At 44.9% G+C, this 24,008-nt stretch overlaps 2 protein-coding genes across 2 annotated transcripts; both read right to left on the reverse strand.

Moving 5' to 3' along the window:
• Positions 1-2,340: 2,340 nt before the first annotated feature.
• LOC140855319 (LRR receptor-like serine/threonine-protein kinase GSO1) lies at positions 2,341-3,135 on the reverse strand. Its single transcript, XM_073251194.1, has 2 exons — positions 2,877-3,135; positions 2,341-2,714 (listed from the first exon to the last, which is right to left on the reverse strand). Exons 1-2 carry the CDS (start codon positions 3,133-3,135, stop codon positions 2,341-2,343), a joined length of 633 nt encoding a protein of 210 aa, XP_073107295.1.
• Positions 3,136-8,369: 5,234 nt separating this feature from the next.
• On the reverse strand, positions 8,370-16,600 carry LOC105055453 (uncharacterized). Its single transcript, XM_010937267.3, has 5 exons — positions 16,391-16,600; positions 13,002-13,759; positions 12,837-12,954; positions 10,898-10,971; positions 8,370-8,733 (listed from the first exon to the last, which is right to left on the reverse strand). Exons 1-5 carry the CDS (start codon positions 16,598-16,600, stop codon positions 8,370-8,372), a joined length of 1,524 nt encoding a protein of 507 aa, XP_010935569.2.
• Positions 16,601-24,008: the final 7,408 nt, after the last annotated feature.

The following is a 24,008-nucleotide window of genomic DNA, read 5'->3' on the forward strand; positions in this document are numbered from 1 at the left end:
TAACCCTGATCAATATAAAAATCACATATATGGAGAAAATTATCGATAATCGATCTGATAACACAAATCTAGGATCTCTCTTAGGATTAACCAAAATTAGGATTTACCTAAGTATCTGGATCCTCCACTGATCCATAAGACTTCTAGAGAGAGAAAATCCATGAAGAGAGAGAAAATTCTAGAGAGAGAAAGTAGAGAGAGAAAAAGTGGAGAGAGAATCTTTCGTATCCTTCCGATGAGGCACTCATGATCGAGATCATCAGAGGTCCTATCAGGGTAACTCAATATGAATCAAGTGTTACAAATTTTGAATAGGATCGAACTGGGATCAGATCTACTGCACAAATTTCGGAGCAACCTAAGATCATCTTATTTTCATCTTCAAGTTTATTCTAGGGTTCATGATGAAATCAGAGAGGAAGACAAGATCCTAGAGAGAATCCGTAAAGAGAGAGAAAAGTCTAGAGAGAGAATCTAGAGAGAGAAAATGTAGAGAGAGAAGGTAGAGAGAGGAGAGAGAAAAGAGAGAGAAAGGAGAGAGAGGAAAATTCTCTCCTTCTTCTTCTTTTTTATTTTATTTTATTTTATTTTTATTTTTATTTTTTTTTCTCTTTCTCTTTTTCCTTTTTTTTTCTTTTCTTTTTCTTTTTCCTTTTTCTTTTTCCTTTTTCTTTTCTTTTTCTTTTCTTCTTCTTCTTCCTTTCTTCTTTTCTTCCCGCGGCCTCCCTTGGCTGAAACAGGGGAGGACCGTGAGGTCCCCCCCTCGATGGCTCGGGCTCCGGCGGCTTGGCCGAAGATCCAGCAACAGGTGGAGGCGGCGGTGAGCAATGGACGGCCGGCGGCAAGGTTCGGCCGGCAAAAATAAAAAAGAGATCGGAAAAACAGGGGATTTCTTGTTCATGGATTTTCCGGCGAAGACGGTGGCCGACGGCGAGGCTTTGGACCAGGGAGAAAGGGAAGAGGGAGAGGAAGAAGGGGAGGGGCTTACCTCGAGCTCCGGCAGCCGAGAAGAACTCCGGTAATCTTTTTCTTTCCATCTAAGAACCCGGATCTTTTTGAAAAAAATCCCTCAATCTCTCAAAATCCGTGATAAAAACCTAAAGGAAGGGAAAGGGAATTTTATAGAGGAGGAATCCGGTTTTTACTCGGATTCCCCACTCCTTTTCACGGTGGAAGAAGACTCTCAACGGAGTCTTCTTCCTCCGATTCCTCTGTTTTTTTTTTTTTTTCTGGGTCGTTACAGATGGATTGCTTCATCTTTCCCCCCATCAAGTGCATCTTATAACTCACCACACGCCACTACCACTTCATCTCCCAAGTTGTTGAAGCGATCCCCCCTTGTCGACAACAACAATGACAAGTAAGGCCAGATGGCGCTCCCATATCATCCAAAGATGGGAAAGATGATGGATCACGGGACCAAAATGGTGGAGTCGGGTCATGTAGGTCTGGTTCATGTTGAACATATTCCCCTGTATAGTCCCAGCCTTTGATTGTCGGCACCAATGCTGATCAACCAGAACCTATTCCTATAACTACGATCATAGTTGGTCACCCTAGCACCACCAGTGGATACATAAACTCATTCCAAATGCCCCAATTGTAGTCATTATGGCAGCTGCACAAACCGTCCAAATGCCCCAATGAATCATGTTTCCTTTGCTTTGGCCTAGACACTTTGCCTAAAAATAATGATGGGAGCAATTCTTTGTCCACTGCTTGCAGTGCAGAAAACCACGCACCATGCGTAGTGATTCACTAATGCGTGGATCCGAGGATGTTAATGAAAAAAGAAAAATTTTTTTTTGCCAGTCCCATGCAGGAGCGAATCACTGCATGCGGTGTGCTGTTTTGTGCACCATGCACGGTGCACAAAGAATTTTGCATAATGATGGTCACTTGCTAACTCATTCGAAACTGGCAAGACCACGGAATGTACATATTTTCCTCTTAAATAAAATTTGAGAAAAAACATCTCTCGCAATCGAAAAAAAGAAAACATTTCATGTACCGTCACCAAGGCTTACAGCTTTTTCTTTTCTTTCTCTTTCCCAAAATTGCTTAGAGTGCATGTAAGAATATTAAAATAGTGACTTGGCATTGTCAGCACGAATTGCATTATAATAATCCAAAGAGGCAGAGAAGTTTGAGCGTGCACGTTTGAATTTGGAAATCACAGACAAATATGATGAATAATTCTATCTCTACTCTCTCTGAAAGCATTCTCTGGCTTGCTATGTTAATGCATTCAAGATGCGGACATTGTAGAAAGATTGTTTGGGGACAAGCCCCACCATCTAATATCTCTTTGGAGAGAATCAAACATAAGTATCAAAAAGTTTACGCTGCAATCTTCCTTCCACAATCCACCCTATTGATCTTCAGAGAAACATGAAGCAGAAGATCAAAAACCTGTCTTAAGGTAGGCCGCTCTGCAGGAGCAGTCCTGGTGCACCGCAAGGCCACGTCAAGCAGCTCGAACATGGATGACTCCTCATATGGTGCCAGAGGCTTTAGAGAAGGGTCCAGCAGCTCCTCACGCCCTGAGGTCGGCAACCCAATTCGGGACTGCACCCACTTCACCATGTCCATATCTCCTTCAAAGGTGCTGTCTGTAGGCATTAGCCCACTCACAAACTCCATCAACACTATACCCATGCTGTAAAAATCACTCTTCTCGGTAGCTTTCATGGAGTAAGCATACTCTGTCCACACTGAAGAATAATAAGAATTCAACTAACATCATGGATTTAGCGTATTCTAGATAAGCTTTGTAAGGGGTTTGAGCATACCTTGAGCTATGTACCCATAGGAGCCAGAAAACCAAGAGCCTGACTTGGTGCACCCTTTCGAGTCGGCCGGTGGCTCTCAGCAACCATCTTTGCCAGGCCAAAGTCTCCTAGGTGGGCCTCCATGTTTCCATCGAGTAGTGCATTGCTCGTCTTGATGTCTATGGATGATCTTCAGCACATAGTCATGGTGTAGATACTCCACTCCCTTGGCAAGCCCAATGGCAATCTTTAACCTTCTCTCCCAGTTGAGCTCCCTCTTCTTCTTCTGACTCACCGTCGGCTTGTGCAGCCAATCCCCTACGCTGCCATTTGGGTCGCGGTAGTGCTCTGACTTCGTCCGCATCTATGGAGGCTGAGGCAGCTCGGCTCGGACCTCCATCAACAACTCCCCCCTGAAAATAGTTAAGGGCAAGTAATTATTATAATGTCTGGGGGTGAGGATCATCGATTTCTTCTCTAAAGATTTCTGGATTGATAGTCTCGATCCCCGTTCCTCCACTTCTACAATGGAGATTGGGAGTGCTGGCGGTTTCTCCCCTCCCACCTTAGAGAGTTCTCCTTCTTCAGTCCTACCATACTAAAATTGGGAGGGGTCTCTTCTGCAAAGGCCTCTTCCGTGTGGGCATACTTCTCCGCATGGATAAACATGTCCAAAAAATTTCAGGGATAAGTCTTGGTCAATGACTTTTTCAAGTCATTCCTCAGTAGGCCATCCATCATCACGGCCATCGCGGTTGACTGATCTAGATCACGAACCTCCAAAGTCGTCGAATTGAAATGGTTGACATAAGCACGGATCGACTCACCTTCCTTCCGCTTGATGGTGTAGAGATAGTCAAAATGCTTCTGCTGCTGTCGGCTGCTAACAAAATAGCCAACGAAAGATCGGCATAGATCCGTGAAGGAGTGGATGGAAGCCGACTTCAAACTTGAATACCCCCGTCAAGACATCTCTTTGAGAGTCAGAAGGAATGCTTAACAGAGGATCGCATCAGATGCTCCCTAGAGGAGCATTGCAACCTTGAAGGTTTCCAAGTGGTCGACGAAAATAGTGATTCCATCATAGACCTCTAGCTGGGGTAGCTTGAAGTAACGAGGGAGTGGCTTCTGCACTATCCTCGGGATGAAGGTCAGCTCACTATTAAATCCCTCGTAGGGTTGCATCGAGAAGTGATTATTGTTGAGTGCATTCTCAATCCTTTTTTCCATCTGTTTGTCGAGTGCCTGGAACTGCCTTTCGATATCAAGATCTTGGGCAATGCAAGCCTCGAAATACTGTGGAGAATGACGATCGAGGATTGAATCATGCCCTAATCGCAAACTAGGAGATCTCCTCTGGCCGGCTCCCGGGCCCTGGAATGGCTCTGATGAGTATGTCTCTTCTCTGGGCTCTGAGGAGGCATACACGTCTCTGGCCATGGTGGTGGTTGAGGAGCCAAGTGTGGAACCAAATTCAATGGGAGCACCATCGTGGGAGGTGCCAATGGTGCCATCGAGAAGGCCACCGATTGCACCACTGAAAGAGGGGTAGGGGTAGCCTAAGCAAGCTGTGGTACCATTAGGGAGGTACAGAACAGTTTGAACCATCTAAACAGTGGCTGTCAAATTTTAGACCTACTGAAAGAGCAAGCTAAATTGATCCATCATGACCAATGCTGGCTGGGCTGATGGGGAAGTCTCAATCATCAGTTGCTGCTCCCAGCTGTTGCTTGGCTTTCCACCCGTCGAGAGGCTACGGTGTTGGAGAGCCAAGATGATGCTTATTTGGAGGCATAATAAAGATTACGTTCTTCTTCTATCTGTTGCTGCTCAATTCGATTGAGGTCGGAGAAAAGGCAACTGAAACTCATGCAAGGATGCTGGTGCTGAAGTGACCTACAAAATAAATCCAAATCAAATATTTTCACTCCAGTGAGGATCCTTCAATGCTCAAATCAAATTTAAAAAATAATAGAAGCAGTAACGAGTTCTCTAAGAGAGATTGATTAGCTTACCTTAATCCATGGGGCTTTGGTTGCCTATGTACAAAGTTGTCGAATAGCTACTCACAGAGCTGTATGAAAATTGTGAGATCTCGAGATTGCAGAGCTGCTCAACATGCTATAATGGTCGAGATATTTTAGCCCTCAATTGCTCTCACGAGATTAGAAGAGTTAGTTACATCTGAGTCTATCCACTCGGGGTGAACAGCTACCCTGCATATTACAAACTGAGTCAACTATAATAACAAGGACAGCCCACGTGCTAAGACATCGAACTGTCGAGGCAACAAAGTACGTTGGACAGACCATAGGATAGATCAGATGCAAGCAACTCTACACTGTATATGGTTCTGCTCTTAAATCAGCAATCTCGATGATAGCTTGAAGATCTGAGATGTCCTATGGTTGGCACGCTGATCCGAGATACTTATGGTAACTACTGTAACAGATAATTTTGCTGGTATCAAAGATGTTTGAGTTTTGTGGTGGCTCGAGAGTATCTTAGGGGGGCATGGAGTTTGTGATAATGACTTTATGAATTATTTGATTATATTTTACTTTAAAGTTATTAGATTTTATATTTTTTCTAATAAAATCCAAAATTCTATTTGTATCGGTGGCACTTGTTGTAAGATCAAAAAGATGCAGCCAAGGCCAGATGCCAATCTTTTTTGACAAAATCAGATGCCAATGTTATAGACATGGTCAATATTGTAGATCCATCCCCTACTTTGGACATTGTTTACCAGGTTATTTGCTATCTCGGACTATAATATAAGCAGCACCAATCATTACATCTGCATCATGATTGCAACTCACAAAAAGATTAGCCACTAGTGCTTGTCCTTATCTTGATTCGTCCACAACCAACAGAAAGTGAGGCAATGAGTTAGGTTTGGCATTTTTGGAGAGGGGTTGTAGGTTTTGCGTGAAAGAATGATGCACGTTCTTTTCGTGCATCCACTATTGGAAGGAGTTCGAAGTGCTTTGTCAGGTGTACCGATAGACTTAGTCTTGATAGAACTTTTCCTAACATCTATGAGTTCTAACATATGCTGAATTTTGTTCCATCGATCATCTTCACCACTAATATATCTTCGGCCTCTTTGGTTTCATTTTAAAAAATCTAGATATAACCCAACCCAAAAGTTATATTCCTTAAAGCCCTTCAGATGCTGGTAGCAGGTTGGTGCACTTCATGTCGTCTTATGCTCATTTTACATTTGGTTAGTCATTTTGTGTACTTTGTTTCTGATTGCTTGAATAGACTGAGCTCAAGTTTGTCTTTTGGAACAATAAAATTTCATATACCGCCACCAAGGCTTACAGCTTTTTCTCTTCTTTCTCTTTCCAAAAATTGATTAGAGTTTATCTAAGCCTATTAAAATAGTGACTTAGACCGAATTATATGGTTATAATCCAAAGACATAGAAGTTTGAGTATGCAAGTTTGAATTTGGAGGTTGGAACATATAATGCATATTTCCTGTCAAATTTTTTTTCCTTTAATGAATTTGTCTTTTAAGATCATAAAAGCAATGATATTTCTTGCTGGTTACAAAGAAGTTAGAGCTTTATGGGAGTTTAAGAGAATCTTAGGGAGACATGGAGTATGTAACGATGACTTATATTAATTAGTTTATTAAATTTTGCTAAAATGTTATAAGATTTTTGTAATTCTTTTGATAAAAATCCCAAGTTTTGTTTGCATTGGTGGCGATCAAAAAGGTGAGGCCAAGATCAGATGCTTATTTTAGTTCTTCCTTCTTCATTAAACACCAACTTTTGAACTTTTACTATGGATAGGATATGGTGTCAATGTATGGGCCTGTAAATATTTTAAGAATATCTTTTAGTACTTATAATATTCAACTCTAGTGGATTTTGATTCATTCTTGATGATTATTATAATTCCAAAAAACATTAGTTGCAGCTGAGATATTTTAAATTATTCAATAATTGAATACTAATTATTGTCATAATAAATAATAATATGTAAGGATTTAAAATGATGATGTAATAAATAAAAATAGCAGATTTTTGTAGAAACCATATCAAATTTGGATGTTAAAAATAATAAATTTTAATTAAAATTTAATATAAAAAATAATAAATATCATTTTCATCTCATCAACTTTTTTTTTTTTGGTAATATTTCCACCCTCACCTTCAAAACGTGCTTCACTCCAAATGATGGTGTGACCTTTCAAAGTCCGTGACATTTATGCCACTGCATGCGGCAACAATATCGTCACATGGGGGCGGTCCTTATGCTCTCAAATAATCCACTAGTGAGGTGCATCTCACACCACTTGCTACCAACTTCCCACGATCTCTCGGTTTATATAAGGAGATAGGTTGGATGCTCATTCTCTATCATAATCATTACTACAGCTTTTGATGGCCAGCTTCTTGGTGCTACTGCTTCTTCTCATCTTCAACATTTTGATGCCAAATTTGTTGGAAACCATTGCAAAAGCTGAAGATAAAAGCAAGCCTCTGTGTTGTCCAAACTGTAAATATTGTCCATCTTCACTCCTGTAATATTCGTGCTGCCTCTCATTTTCTTTTAATTATCCCATATATAATGTGTAAAATAAAGTTAGAATAAGTCTGATTTAATGTGATGATTAGTAGATGCAATTTAGATTATTATAATGTATGTGCCCTTTGCATTATGTGCTCTTAATGTATTAAAAATGGGAGGATTTTAATATTAATCTGTGCCATTTTTTTTATTTTTTTACGGCCTTCTGGTTGGGCATCGCCTTCCTTCTCTGCTACTTCTCTTCTCGATCTTCTTTCGCAGGTGCAGCAGTGGCACTAGCTACCTACAGCTATCCATTAATCCTAAACTCTTAACAGCTAATTTCGATAATATATCTAAAAATAACAACAGTGGACCCAACTCATCCGGCGTCGATCGACTTCTTCTTCACTAGCCGCTCCGATGCCGTCAAATTCGTCGAGTTCATCCCGGTGTCGTCCCTGTGCGCTCCTGGTCCGACAAGCAGTTCGTCTCTCACGAGCCCAAAAGCAACCACGAGCACACATTTTCCGTCGAGATCTCCCCCATTTGCTGCAAGAACCAGATGATTATTTGTTTGCCTCCCAAGGTCGCTCAGGCCTTGGAAACCTCGGCCCCACCATCCTTTTCATCAAGATCTCCAACTCTGTTCGCCTCCTCAACCCCTTCACTCCTATGCTCCACGTTTCTCGATGCCAACCAGTAGGTTTGCTAAGGATCCCCACAGGACTTGGGGAGCAAAACAAAAGAAGCAACTACGCACCAGTCTCGGCAACTCTCGTCTTTTGAATTTTGCCTTCCCTTCTTCCAACCCATAAAACCAAAACAAAACTAGAGCAAATAGACTACCACGGTTGTTGCCCATTGGGGGGATAATTTAGATGTAAATTGTCTTTAATCTTTTGTCCAATGGGCAACAACCATGGTAGTCTATTTGCTCTGGTTTCGTTTTGGTTTTGTGAGTTGGAAGAAGGGAAGGCAAAATTCAAGAGACGAGAGTTGCCGAGACTCTGGTGCGTAGTCGTTTCTATTGTTTTGCTCCCCAAGTCCGATGGGATCCGCAGCAAACCTATCGGTTGGCGTTGAGAAACGTGGAGCATAGGAGTGAAAAGGCTTGAGCGACCTTGGGAGGCAGGTAAATAATCATCTGGCTCTTACGGCAGATAGGGGAGATCTCGACGGAGAATGTGTGCTCGTGGTTGCTTTTGGGCTCGTGAGAGATGAACTGCTTGTCGGACCAGGAGTGCACGGGGACCACGTCGGGGATGAACTCGACAAATTTGACGGCGTCGGAGTGGCTGGTGAAGAAGAAGTCGATGGACACCACGGATGATTTGGGTCCACTGTTATTGTATTTAGATATATTATCAAAATGAGCTGTTAAGAGTTTGGGATTAGTGGATAGCTGTAGGTAGCTAGTGCCACTGCTGCACCTGCGAAAGAAGATCGAGAAGAGAAGTAGCAGAGAAGGAAGGCGATGCCCAACCAGAAGGCCGGAATAAAAAAAAAAAAATCTGGGGCGCAGATTGATTTTAAAATCCTCTCATTTTCAAAACATTAGGAGTGCATAGCGCAAACAGCACATACATTATAATAATCTAAACTGTATATATATACTAATCATCACATCATATTTAATCTAATTTTATTTTACATATTATAGGATAACTAAAAGAAAATGGAAGGCAACACATAACAATATTATGGGAGCGAGGGTGGACAACATTTGCTGCTCGGACAACATGGGGGCATCTTTTGATCTTCAGCTCCTGCAACTCCCAATAAATTTTTCATCAAAATAATGCAGATGAAAAGCAGAGCAGCACGAAGAAGCTCGCCTTCAAAAGAAGTAGCAATGATTATGATAGAGAACAAGCATCCAACCTCTCTCTTTATATAGATCAAGGCCGCACGAAGTCGATATCAAGTGATGTGAGATGTACCTTACTAGTGGATTATTTGGAAGCGCAAAGACCACCCCCATGTGACAATGTTGTCACATACAGTGACAAAAGCATCATGGACTTTGAAAGATTATATCATTATTGGCTTTTTGGATTGAAGCACGTTATAAAGATGTGGGATGAAAATATTATCAAAAAAAAACAAAAGTTGATGAGATGGAAATGACATTTATTATTTTTTATATTAAATTTTAGTTAAAGTTTATTATTTTTTAACATCCAAATTTTGATATGGTTTCTACAAAAAATTTTCTAACTTTATTTATTACATCATCATTTTAAATCCTTACAATTATTATTTATTATGACACTAATTAGTATTCAATTATTGAATAATTTAAAATATCTCAACTGCAACTAATGTTTTTTTTTTTTTGGTAATATTTCCACTCCCACCTTCAAAACGTGCTTCACTCCAAGATGCCAATGATGGTGTGACCTTTCAAACCCCATGATACTTATGCCACCGCATGCGACAACAATACCATCACATGGAGGGCGGTCTTTGTGCTCCCAAATAATCCAGTAGTGAGGTGCATCTCACACCGCTTGCTACCAACTTCCCACGACCTCTCGATTTATATAAGGAGACAGGTTGGATGCTCGTTCTCTATCATAATCATTGCTACAGCTTTTGATGGCAAGCTTGTGCTGTTGCTTCTTCTCATCTTCATCATTTTGATGCCAAATTTGTTAGAAACCATTGCAGGAGCTGAAGATAAAAGCAAGCTTCCGTGTTGTCCAAACCGTAAATATTGTCCATCTTCACTCCCGTAATATACGTGCTGCCTCCCATTTTCTTTTAATTATCCCATATATAATGTGTAAAATAAAGTTAGATTAAGTTTGATTTGATGTGATAATTAGTAGGTGCAGTTTAGATTATTATAATGCATGTGCCCTTTGCATTATGTGCTCTTAATGTATTAAAAATGAGATTTTTATCAAAAGAATTACAAAAATCTTATAACATTTTAGCAAAATTTAATAAACTAATTAATATAAGTCATCGTTACATACTCTATGTCTCCCTAAGAATCTCTTAAACTCCCATAAAACTCTAAATTTTGTATAACCAGCAAGAAGTATCATTGCTCTTATGATCTTAATAGACAAATCCATTGAAGAAAAAAACATCTGACGGAAAATATACCTTATATGTTCTAACCTCCAAATTCAAACTGACTGCTCAAATTTCTCTCTGTCTGTGGATTATAATCATATAATTCGGCCCAAGTCACTATTTTAATAGGCTAGCATAAACTCTATTCAATTTGTGGAAAGAGAAAGAAGAGAAAAAGCTATAAGCCTTCGTGGCGGTATATGAAATTTTATTGTTCCAAAAGACAAACTTGAGCTCGGTCTATTCAAGCAATCAGAAATAAAGTACACAAGACTAACCAAACGTAGAATGACCATAAGACGACATGAAGTACATCAGCTAGCTACCTGAATCCCAAGGCCTTAAGGAATATAACTTCTTGATTGGGCTATATCTATATTTTTTAAAATGAAATCAAAGAGACTGAAAAATATATTAGTGGTGAAGATAATCGCTGGAACAAAATTCAGCATATGTTAGAACTCATAGATGTTAGAAAAAGTTCCATCGAGACCAAATTTATCTGCATACCTGGTAAAGCACTTCGAACGCCTTCCAATAGTAGATGCACGAAAAGAATGTGCATCATTTTTTTCATGCAAAACCTACAACCCCCATCCAAAAATGGCAAACCTAACTCATTGCCCCACTTTTTGTTGGTTGTGGACGGATCAAGATAAGGACAAGCACTAGCAGCTAATCCTTCTTGAGTTGCAATCGTGATGTAATGATTGGTGCAGTTTATATTATAGTCAGAGACAGCAAATAACCTGGTAATCAAAAAGTACTGCAAAATCTTGCATGGTATTTTCTTTTTCTTCTTATCCTTACCACGACTTTCTTTCCATCTGCTTAAATGACAAATCGGACATGCTTGTAGATCTTTTTTATCCTTCCGAAATAGAACACAATCATTCGGACATGCATGTATCTTTTCACAGCATAGGCCCAAGTCATCGACTCCTAAACCGAGTCCTTTCAATAATTTTTTGGTTTCATAATGACTTGATGGAAGTAACTCTCCCTCTGGTAGTAGGTCCTTCAAAAATTTGAGCAACCAATTAAACAAGTTGTTTGACCACTTACCAAGTGTCTTCATGTGTAATAACTTTATTACGGCGGACAACAGAGAGTACTTCTTACAACCAGGATAAACATCACTTTATGCATCTCTTAATACACGCTCGAATCTATCATTTATAGATATGTTATTGTCCTCTTCCGCTTCTTGTCTCGGAATGAGATGCTGATGTTATGCTCTCGCTTTTACATTTACTTCAAATAATTCTGGATGGAGATCCTCTAAAATTTTTCTATCTTCTGCACCGAGTGTTTGTCTTTCACGACTGCATGATCCACCGATTGACGATGGATTTATGGAACTCCTGGACAACATGCTCGAGTTAGTCGGTAAATCTTCACCATGACAAGTCCATCTCTTGTAAGTTACATCTATACCGTGTTCGTATAAATGATTCTGAATATCCGATAAGGTACACCAAAATAAATTTCTACATCAACGACATGGACAACGAGCTTTTTCATCTTCTCTAGTATGATTGGATGCCACATTCATAAAAGACATCACACCCGAAATATACTCGAGACAGAACTTATCATGCAATGACATCCAACCACGATCCATACCTACATATTTATGATGCAAATTATATAATCAATTTTATATAATAATAGTTGACTAATGCCTTATATCTCCTACCTATAGGGTGATGGTCCTATCCCATTCAAGAACGTAAGAATTTAATATTGCAATACATGTCTTCTATCCCAAAAAATTTTTGGCAGTATTTCGATGCAGTTCTCCAGATACACAAGCATTAAAGTATGCTATGTATCCAAAGAACATGATCGAAAATACCGACAAAACTCTGTGATATAGAAGCACGTGTTGCAATATTAAATTCATTCACGTGCCCAAACTATCCACGAGGATAATTCGAGAATAGTGTGTAAAGCACCAAAATTTTTTTCATAAAAAAAAATATTGGTTTATGCACGCTATCCTCGAATGAAAATTCTAAAGCTTATAAATTTGTTATGCTACAATTAATATATTATTATTATAATTATTTTTATTTTTAAAATATTTTTAAATCATGACTAAAATTAATTATATCAAACAAATAATTATATCTAATATTATATCTAATTACTTAAATAACAAATAATTACTTCTAATGGCTAAAATTAATTGAGAAAAAAAGAATAAAAATTAAAAAATATATAAATTAAAAAAATTATTCTCACCTTCAACTCTTTCATGAATCCGACAGCTATGCAGTGATGGTGCGGCAACCGACGGTGGTGACCCTCCGAAACCAGACAAGCCAGGTGTAAGAGAGGGAGACAGGGAGAGTCACAGAGAAAGTAAGGGAGGGAGACTGAGAAAGAAAATGAAGGAGCGAGACAGGGGAGGGAAAAAGTGTGAGAAAGAGAGGGGTCGACCGACGAGGAGGAGGGAGGGGTCGACCGGCGGTGGGGAGGGAGGAAGTGTGAGAAAGAGAGGGAGGGAGAGTGAGACATCAAGGAACCTCCCTTCTGAATCCACTAACCCCTGGGGGATCACCAACCCCCCTTTCAACTCCCCCTTAATGGAGAATCGGGCGAAGCCATCGACCCCCCTTTCAACTCTCCCTCAATGGAGAACCGGGCGAAGCCAAGCACGCCGCAGCAATTAGGGAGGGACATCCAGGTGAACCCCTGGACGACGCGCTGGAGGTCGGAGGAGAGCTTGAAAAGGTGGCCGAGCTGGTCGGTGACAGCCTTGCAGACCTGGTAGAACACGCGGCAGGCGGCGGTGGGGGATGGGAGGCCGAAGCGGCGAGCGACGCTGTGGAAGGGGGTAGCATGGGCGAGGCGGAAGAGGGCGGTGCCAAGCTTGTGGTCCGACGGGCCGGAGGAAGGATCGGATAGGAGGGATGGGGAGAGATGCTGGAGGAGGAGGTAGAAGGAAGGCTTGGACATGCGAAAAACTTCGATCCAGCGAGGATCAAAGCCATGGGAGGAGGAGGAGGAGAGGAAGCGAAGGAACCAAGAAGAAGAGGAGGAAGAAGATGAAGGAGAGGGCTCTAGGGTTAGGGTTTTGAGGGATTGGAGGGAACTGGAGGGAAGGAGGGAGAGGAGGCGAGAGAGGGAGAAGGAGGCGGAGAAGAGGGAGGATTCGAGGGACAGGGTTTGGGAGGGGAGGAGGAGGAGGTCGGTGTCAGAGAGGAAGCGGAGGGAGAGGAAGACGGCGGAGGCGAGGAGGGAGAGGACAGGCATGAGGTCCTCTGCGGTGAAGGGGGGACTGGGAGAGGGCCTACTCTTCTTCCCGGAGGTGGAGGTGGCAGAGGAGTGACGCTTTCCACCGCCCATGGGGGAGAGAGGCCTCGACTGACGATGGTGGCAGGGAGGGAGGACTCGATCGATGATGACATAGTGGAGACCGAGAGGGAGAGAAAGAAACAGGACGGTGCACGGAGGAGAGGGTGGCGAGGCGGGAGGGAGACGACGTGCTGGGGGGTGGGCTCGATCAGCGACGGGGGGCGGGCTCGAGCGGCGATGGTGGTGCGGAGGGAGGGCTCGACGGCGGCGGGGAGGGAGAGAGAGAGGATGGTGGTCGGGAGGGAGAGAGAGAGGATGGTGGCGGCGAGGGAGAGCACTTATCGGGAAAGATGACCGGCGATCGAGGAGCGAGGACTGTCGTCGGAGATCGGAGAGGGAGAAAGAGCTTTGACGATCGCGACGGTGTGGGCAAAGGAGAGAACAAGCTTTAACACGGAGGCTTATTTTGAATTGGGGCAAATTTTTGCACAGTGCACTTTTTTTTAATTAAAAAATATTTAGTGATAAAATAAGAGGGAGAGAGAGAGGATGGTGGTCGGGAGGGAGAGAGAGAGGATGGTGGCGACGAGGGAGAGCACTTATCGGGAAAGATGACCGGCGATCGAGGAGGGAGGACTGTCGCCGGAGATCGGAGAGGGAGAAAGAGCTTTGACGATCGCGACGGTGTGGGCAAAGGAGAGAACAAGCTTTAACACGGAGGCTTATTTTGAATTGGGGCAAATTTTTGCCCAGTGCACTTTTTTTTAATTAAAAAATATTTAGCGATAAAATAAATTTATTGTGAAAAATAAATATTTTATCATAAAAAAATATATTTTTTGCAACAAAAAATTTTTCATCGCAAATGATTTGCAATGAAAATTTAATTTCATCATAAATATAAAAAATTTATCATAAAAATCAAGTTTTTTGCAATGAAAAAAATATTTCATCATAAAAAATTAAATTTTTTGCGACGTAATTATTTTCATCGTAGAAAAAAAAATTTAGCAACAAAAAATTTTTTCATCATCAAAAAAATAATTTTTTACAATGAAAAAAATTTTCATCGCTAAAGATCAATTTCTAGCAATAAAAATTAAAATTTCATCACAAAATATTCAATTTTTTTCAACAAAATAAAATTTAGTGATGAAATAGTTTTGTCACTAAATATAAATAAAATTGATCAAAAAAGCCCTTATTTTTTGCAACGAAATATCAATTTCATCCCAAACAATGTAATTTTTTTCAAAATTTTTTTTTCATAGTAGAAAAATATTTTTTTGCTATGAAAAAATATTTTATCATAAAAAAATTTATTTTTTGCAATGAAAAAAAAATTTCATCGCTAAAAATTTTCGTTGCAAAAGATATAACTTTTTGCAACGAAATTTTTTTCGTTGCAAATACCTGATTTTTGGGGACGAAATTTAAATTTCATTGCAAAAGCTTAATTATTTACGACGAAATAAATTTCGTCATTAAAAGTCAAATTTCTTGTAGGGTAAACAACGTCCAAAGTAGGGGACTGGTCTACAGTATTGACCAGGTCCATAACATTGGCATCTGATTTTTGTCTAATCTTGACTACATTTTTTTGATCTTACAACAAGTGCCGCCGATAAAAACATAATTTTGGATTTTATCAAAAAAATAAAAAACCTAATAACCTTAAAGTAAAATTAAATTAAATAATTCATAAGGTCATTATCACGAACTCCACGTCCCCTAAGATACTCTTGAGCCACGCAATACTCAAACTTCTTTAATACCAGCAAAAGTATCCTTGCTCTTAAAATCTTAAAAAAAAAATTCATTAAAGAGGAAAAAAAAAGAAAAAGTATTTGATAAGAAGTATTCATAATATTCGCCCATGACTTCTGTTGCGGCCAATCCCCTCGTCACTTGATCGTCGGGAACGAGCGCCTGCAAAAGAAGTCCGCACTGACCGGAGGTGACTCCGACGGAGACCCTCCAATGGTCAAGTCAGAGAAGAGACTAGGCAACAGTAGAAAAGAATCAGGGAGCTCAACGAGAGAGAGAGAAAAAGTAAGTCCAAGGGTTTCGAAGGAACCCCCTCCAGCACTGTTGCCTTTCCTGTTTTATAGTAGAGCGCGGCATGGCGCCGTCATTGATGGCGCAGACAATGGGAGGAGTTGTCAAATCATCGGAGACTGTCAGAGTCATCGCGGACTGTCAAGTCACTGTGGGCTTGTCACATCGCTGGGGTTAATCTATGTCCTTGGCAGGACAATGTCCCAGGGTGGCTATGCCGCATACCTTTGTCAGGACGGCGGCCCTCAATAGTCATACAGCATTTGAGGAAGCCGACCGACCATACGTCGGTATTTGATTGTGGGGTGTCGGGTGAAGACCCAGGGACCCTCCGATGGTTGGTCTGGCACGTTGTAAGAGTCGGAGAAGACACTGTCGTTCGGCCAGTCGGAGATAGAAAGGGTCTGCCCGACCGATATACATTCGACCGGATAGTGTCGGCAATCGTCGTTCGATGCGGTCGGTAGAGTCGGGCGCCAGTCAGACGAGCCCGACGGTGAGTCAGCATGAGAGGGACCGGTCAGTATATCCCAACAGTTGCACCCCCCCACTCCTGAGTCGAATGGCGTGCTGGCCAACGTCCTCACGTGGGGCGGCGGCGTCAGGCGAAAGGAGTGGATATCCATCGCATTATGCTCCAACTCTGACGACCGTATCAATGTTTGGTCCGACGCTAGACATCCTACGGATGTCAGGTGACTCGTCAGTGTCAGACATCCCGTCGGTGTCAGGCATCCCATCGGTGTCAGGCATCCTATCGGGAATAGAAACCGTCGTTTCCGTCGTCTCTTCGGAAACGCGAACTGCCACGGCCTTTCCACCGCATGGTGAGGGGCCATTAGGCCGAATCATTTCAGGCGGATGAAGGCGACGTGGCCTGATCTAGGGCCGGTGCGTCGAATCGTCGGATCGAGGGAAGGCCCAGATGCTGCCACGTGTCACGATCTGGGAGATCCTCGTTGGGCGTGCTCTCATCCCGACCGTCAGGGGGCATTATATATACAGGGACACCTGCATCTGAAATTTTACTTTTCAAACCTGCTGTCGAGACCCTGGTTGAGCGGTCCCCTTTATCCCAGGTAGTTGTCCCCATCTCCTCCCTTAGAGGGTTTTCTAGGAGCTTTCCTCCTTGTCTTCCTGTGTTCTTTTTGCTTCTTTGGAATTTTCTATCTCTTTCTTCTTCTTCACTCTTCGTTCTCAGTTATGGTGTCATGGCTAGAACTTCACCACAAGGGAGTCGGTCGGGGAATCCGATTGATGATTCTCGATCGACCCCAGAGGTGGAGGTCTCTTCACTTTCGGGGCCGAACGTCGATCGGCTCTGGGAGTAGTACTGCATCCCGGAGCAGTTTCGGCTGTTCGCCCCTGGAGCCGATGGTCGGGTCAACAACCCGCCTGCAGGCCAGGTGACTTTCTACGTCGAGGACCTTCAGGTCGGTCTTCGCTTTTTGATTCTGGAGTTTATCCGGAATGTGCTGGACTACTACGGGTTGTGTCCGACGCAGCTTGCGCCGAACTCGATCCGACTGGTAGTCAGCTTTGCTTTGCTGTGTCGGCTTTTGCCGACCAATCCTCGTATTTCGCTCTTTCGAGCTTTTTTTATTCTCCGACCCCATCCTAAAGCCCGAGGGTGGTGGTATTTCAACCCTCGGAAGGGTCTCTCCTTTATCACTGGTCTTCCATCGTCGATTCACGGATGGAAGAATCAGTTCTTCTTCGTCTCTTCTCCCATTCCTTGGGGGTTCCCTTCCCGCTGGGGCGACCCCCGAACCCAACCAAATGAGAACAGTCAGATGGAGGTCGGGGATCGAGAAGACTTCCACCGTCTGAAGGACATCTCGGTGCCGAAGCAGAAGGAGCTTGTCACCGAGCAAGCCTTGTACAACGCCGATCTGAGCTCGGTTCCTCACCTAGGTCTATTTTCCTTCTCTTTTCTTCTTTTTTCTTTTCTCTATCTTTTGGTGCTGATTCGCTGTTGAAATTACAGACATGCCACCGAGGGTGAGGTTGACGGAAGCCGACGTTCGGCGACACGCAGCTCGAAAGAGGCCGGCGTCTGGAGCCAGACCATCACGGCCTCCCAAGAGGCCTCAAGTGGCACCGTCGAGCGAGCCGGCAGTAGCGGGAGCTGAGTCGGATCGGGAGCAGATCATCGCACTGTTGGTGCTGACAGTGCCTGTTGAAGCCCCATCCGAGGAACGATCGGCCGAGGGAGCAGCCCCATCTGAGGGACGGACGGTCGAGGAATCGATCGAGGATGTACCGGTCGCTCAACCGATGGAAGAGGTTCGGGCAGAGGTGTGCGAGCCCGAACAACCTGCATCGGTGGCTGCCGCATCTTCGGGCGGGATGCAGTCGGGCTCGAGCATGCCCTCCCTTTCTGACGTCAGGGCCTGAGTGTCCGCACGAGGGAAGGCCCCAATGGCGCCTAGCGACGACAGGAGGTCGGTTCTACCCAACTATGATCCGGATAAGTCTCTTTCCTTTTCATTTTCGTTGACGTTTTCCATAAGTTCGGACTTCTGACCGTCGGCTTTATTTTTTGCAATTGATTTATAACATATCCGAGCTGGAGGCCAGATATCGGAGATTCGGCGATCTTCACGTGGCCTGGAAAGATAAGGCCATGGCTGTCGAGGCCGATAAGGTGATATTGGTTGACCAGCTGAAGCAGTCGGTCGATCGGGAGGCTCGGCTTGAGGGGGAGATCTCCCGCCTTACCGAGGAGGTCTCCCGACTTAACGGTGCTCTGGCCACTTCAGGGATCGAGCTGCAGTCGGCTCGCGAGGACGCCAAGCGAAAGTCCCGCACCATTTGCCGACAGCATCGCGAGCGGGACGACTTCGCTAAGGAATTCAAGGCCGAATGCGAGCAGCTCCGAATGAGCTTAGGGAACCTCGCCAAGGCCGAAGAGAACCTGTCCACCGCTCAAGCCGATGCAGACATAGCAAGGGTGGAGGCGGAGTCGGCGAAAGAAGCCATGGGTCGGGCCGTGGAGGACTTTCGTGACTCCGAGGAATACCGAGAAGAACTTCTGGAGAGCGGCTTCCTCTCGTACCGAGTGAGGTACGAGGATGCTCGAGAAGCCGTCTGGAGCCTGTATGCGGAGCTCGATCTCGATAGCATCGTCCCACCAGAGTCGGAGGTCCAAGCCGCGGGAGAGATGGCCGACCCATTGTCAGGAGATTGCACAACCGTGGTGGAGGCCGATGCAGACCAGGCTGTCGAAGGCCAGGCGATGCCGACCCCTAAAGCTACCCCGACCCGAGCGGATATGCCGATCACCCCTGGTCTTCTCCCGGTGGAAGAAGCCCACTTCGGTGATTAGTCAGAGTTTTGTTTTTTTTTATTTTGACGTACTTGTAGTCGAGCTTCAGCCCATTTTTGTAATCTCAATTTCAAGTATGAATGAAATCGAAAATATACTTTTCTAACTTTCTCTCTTACTTGGATTGCTTGGTGTGTTTGGAATGTATGTTTCACCGAGACACCTTTGAACGTATAAGTCGTAGGCCCGACGCACTAGGTAAGATCCCAGATAGCTAGCCGGGACAGTCGACAGCGCGTGCGTCATTTAAAGGTGAAGCAAAACTAGATTTTCGATCGGCTTCTTGACCGTCGTATAACCCGACAGTCGAGAATTTTAATCGAGCACCCGTTGTCCAGGCCTGAGTCGGGCATGTTCGTCGAGTCGGGCGTAGCTCTTTGAGCCGACCGTGTTGTAGGGTCCAATAGTTGAACAATGTCTGACGTGTTTAGTAGATGACCAGTCGATCATTTCTTGCCTGATTCTCTGTCGGGCGTATGCATCGAGACGTACGGTAAATGGTGGTAAGCCGAATACCCTTCAACCGGTCGTGACCTGGTCGGTGGGTTGTGAATGCGACATGGGTCGCGTTGGCCTCTTGCCTTTCTTGGCTGGAGCCAAGTTGGCAAGTTAGCCAGTCGCCTTGCTTGGGTGCTGGCTGGGGAAGGGGCACGGCTTAGACTCAGGGGGGTCCCGTCGCCGTCGCCAGCCTTCCACCAAAGTAGATGTGCCGGTCGTCGTAAAAGTCCGACGCACCGTCGGTGATTCGGCCGTAGATTTCTAATAGAATGCTGGGCCCAAGTCGTGGCGTCGAGGTTCGTGCTACTAGCGAGCACCGACGTACCGTTGGAGATCCGAGATTGTAGACTCCAAAGTTTTGAAGCTAAGTTTGCATTCCGAACAAAGGCACATAGAATTTACTAGTGGTACAATCTTAGATTATCGACATTCCAAGTTCGGGGAATGGCGCTTCCTTCTAGAGCCTCCAGTCGGTGAGCTCCCGATCCATAGGTGTCTGCTATCTTGTAGGGTCCTTCCTAGTTCGGAGCCAGCTTTCCTTGGTCTAGAGGCCTCGAAACTTCTGCCTTTCCCAAGACTAGGTCCCCAGGTCGAAAAAGCTTCAGCTTAACCCTAGCATTGTAGTATCGGGCTACTCTCTGTCGGTAGGAAGCCATGCGGAGTAGAGCCGCGCATCGGAGCTCGGGTAGGAGGACCAAGTCGGCCCTCCGACATTCGAAGTTGTTCGGTTCACAGTACTGCTCGACTTTAGTCGATGGTAGCCCGATCTCGAGCGGAATCATTGCCTCCATCCCATAGGCCAAGCTGAAAGAAGATTCTTCGATCGGGATACGGGGTGTCATTTGGTACGCCCATAGGATGGAATTCAATTCTTCGATCCAAAGGCCTTTGGCTTCATTCAGTCGGGTCTTTAGTCCATGCAGAATAGTCCGGTTGGTCACCTTGACTTCACCGTTGGACTGTGGGTGCCCGACCGAGGTCAGTCAGTGCATGATATGAAATCTCGCACAGAATTTTTGAAAGTTCTGGTTGTCGAATTATCGTCCATTATCGATAATAATGATGTACGGTAGTCCGAACCTGAAGATGATAGACTTCTGGATGAAGTCTTCCATCTTTCGCTTGGTGATCCGTGCCAGAGGTTTGGCTTCTACCCACTTAGTGAAGTAGTTGATTGTGATGACTATGAACTTCCTTTGGCCAGATACCGGAGGAAAAGGGTCGAGTATGTCGATCCCCCACCGGGTGAAGGGCCACGGGGTGACAATAGGAGTGATTTGACTGGCTGGTCAGTGTTGTATGTTGGCGTACCTCTGGCATGGCTCACACCTCCAAACCAGCTCAGCCGCCTCCTTTCTCATAGTGGGCCAGTAGTAACCCTGCCGTAGGACTTTGTAGGCCAAGGATTTATCCCCCAAGTGGTTTTCGCAGATCCCTTCATGTACTTCTCTAAGCGCGTAGTCCGCGTCAGTCGGTCCCAAACACCTGAGCAGGGGAAAGGAGAACGACCTTTTGTAGAGTCGGCTATCCATTATTATGTATTGGGAGGCCACCCATTGGAGTCATTTGGCTTCTGTGGGATCTTCAGGGCTGGTTCCATCGGTCAGATACTGAACGATCGGATCCATCCAGCTTGGTTCGGTCGCTAGTTGCAGCACCTCTTCAGCCCTGTCGATGTTCGACTGGTCGAGGCTCTCCACAAACATCCGACCCAAGGCATCGTAGGCTGATGTCGCAAGTCTGGAGAGTGCATCGGCCCGAGCATTCTCCATCCTGAGAATATGGGAGATCTCGAAATACTTGAGGTGTGTCACGAGATCTCTCACCTTCTGGAGATATTTTGCCATGATCGGGTCTCGCACCTCAAAGTCACCTTTAACTTGCCCCATGATCAGTTGGGAGTCAGAGAAGACTCTGAGGCTGTCGATCCCAAGCTCCTTCACTACTCTCAAGCCAGCGAGGAGTGCTTCGTACTCGGCTTGATTATTGGAGGCTTTAAAGTCGAACCGGATAGCGTACTCGGTAACCACTCCCTCCGAGTTGGTGAGCAGAAACCCAGCCCCGCTCCCTCGAGCGTTAGAAGCTCCGTCGATGTGCAACACCCAGGTAGACCCGGGGTCAGGTTCGGGGATTGCAACTTCTTCAGGGCTCCCGCCTTTCGATTCTTGGTCGGTCGTCAGGCATTCCATAATAAAGTCGGCCAAGACCTGAGCTTTCAAGGTCGGTCGTGGTCGGTTCTGAATGTCGAACTCACTCGCTTCATCACCCATTTTGCCAGTCACCCTGATGTGTCGGGGCAGCGCAAGATCGCCCTCAGGGGCTGGTCGGTGAGGACCACGATACCATGCGCTTGAAAATATGGATGGAGTCATTGTGCAAACACGATCAAGGCAAATATCATTTTCTCTGTCCTTGAGTATCGAGTCTCAGCTTCGTGGAGCACTTTGCTGGTGTAATATATGGGTTGGTGAACTCGGCTCTCGTTCTCTCGGACGAGCACTGAGCTAATTGCCTCTGGAGAGGTTGTCAAATAGAGGTACAATATTTCTCCGACTATCGACTTTACAAGCAACGACGGGGAGGTCAGGTACCTTTTCAGATCCTCGAAGGCCTGCCGGCACTCGTCCGGCCAAGAGAAGTCCTTCGCTTGTCTCAGGGTCTTGAAGAACGGGAGGCATCTCTCTGCCGACCGAGAGATGAATCGGCTGAGTGCGATGATCCTTCCATTAAGCTGCTAGACCTCCTTCTTGGTGCCCGGGTGCCGCATGTCGATGATTGACTTTATCTTCTCAGGGTTAGCCTCAATTTCTCATTGAGAAATGAGGAACCCGAGAAACTTTTCGGAAGTCACTCTGAAGGCACACTTAGTCAGATTTAACCTCATCCGATGTCGTCGAAGAGTGCAAAAATTTTCTTTGAGATCTTGGACGTGGTCTGAGGTCTGCACACACTTTACCAGCATGTCGTCCACGTACACCTCCATGTTGCGCCCGATTTGGTCTTTGAAGACCTTATTGACAAGTCGCTGGTAGGTGGCCCCAGTATTTTTCAGTCCGAAGGGCATTACCCTGTAGCAGTAAAGGCCTTTGGCGGTCACAAAGGCTGTGTGTTCCTCATCTTCGGGCGCCATCCAGATCTGATTGTATCCGACGAAGGCATCCATAAAGCTGAGCAGTCGATATTCGGACGTCGCATCTACCAGCTGATCAATTTTCGAAAGTGGGAAGCTGTCCTTTGGGCAGGCACAATTTAGGTCGGTATAGTCAATGCAGATCCTCCACCTTCCGTTGGCTTTTTTCACCATGACGATATTGGTGAGCCAATCGGGGTACGTGCTTTCTCTGATGAAGCCTGCCTCGAGCAGCTTGTCTACTTCCTCGTCGATGGTCTTCTGCCTTTCGGGAGCGAAAGATCGTTTCTTCTGCCTCACCGGCCTCATTTCAGGATTGATGTTGAGTCGGTGAGTCATCATCTTCGGTGGGATGCCAGACATATCCACTGCTGACCAAGCGAATACATCGATATTGGCCCTTAGCAGCTCCACTAGCTGTCGCTGTTTAGGGTCGGATAATTGGGATCCAACCCAGACCACTCGATCGAAACCTTCTGCTACCGGGACAGAAACCAGCTGTTCGATCGGCTCACCCCGTTCCTCCTCTTCCCGCTGGTCCATCTTGTCGCTGTCAGGGAGTCCTTTGCTTCGTTACTTCGGACAGAGATCTGGAGGCATCGCTGGGCGAGTTGTTGATCCCCGCGCATCTTTCTGACTCCATTTTTGATCAGAAACTGAACCAGCAGGTGGTAGGTCGAGACTACAGCTTTGAGGGTGTTTAGTCCAGGTCTTCCAAGTATGGCATTGTAGGCCAAAGGTACTTGGATGACTACAAAGATTAGGTGAACGGTGCTTTGTCGGGGTTCGGTTCCAGCTATCATGGGAAGAGTAACTTCTCCTTCCACCGTGATGGCTTCCCCAGCGAAACCCACCAGGGGCGTGGAGATTCTTTCGAGCCGATCAGCCAACAGTCACATTCGAGAGAAGGTCGAGTAAAACAAAATATTGGTCGAACTTCCATTATCAACAAAGATCCTTCTTACATCATAATTTGCTATTGTCGTCGAGACAACAACAACGTCGTCATGGAAAGCTTGGATTCATCGAGCATCTTCATCTGTAAAGGTAATTACATTGTCTTGGCGTAGCTTCTTCGTCGACTCCCCTTTAGCAGTCATCCCGTGGTCCAGTCGTTTGGAGATCATGTTAATGACCCCGACCGTGGGTTGATTGTTCGTCGCCTCCTCAGTCGGCTGGGGTCGTCGGTCGGGGATGAGTCAAGTCGGCAGGTTCCTTCGGAATTTTTTGAGATACCCTCAGCGTATGAGGGCCTCGATTTCATCCTTGAGTTGGATGCACTGCTCGGTGTTATGACCGTGGCC

Source organism: Elaeis guineensis, chromosome 2 (genome assembly GCF_000442705.2).
Source record: "Elaeis guineensis isolate ETL-2024a chromosome 2, EG11, whole genome shotgun sequence".
Classification (NCBI taxonomy): Eukaryota; Viridiplantae; Streptophyta; class Magnoliopsida; order Arecales; family Arecaceae; genus Elaeis; species Elaeis guineensis.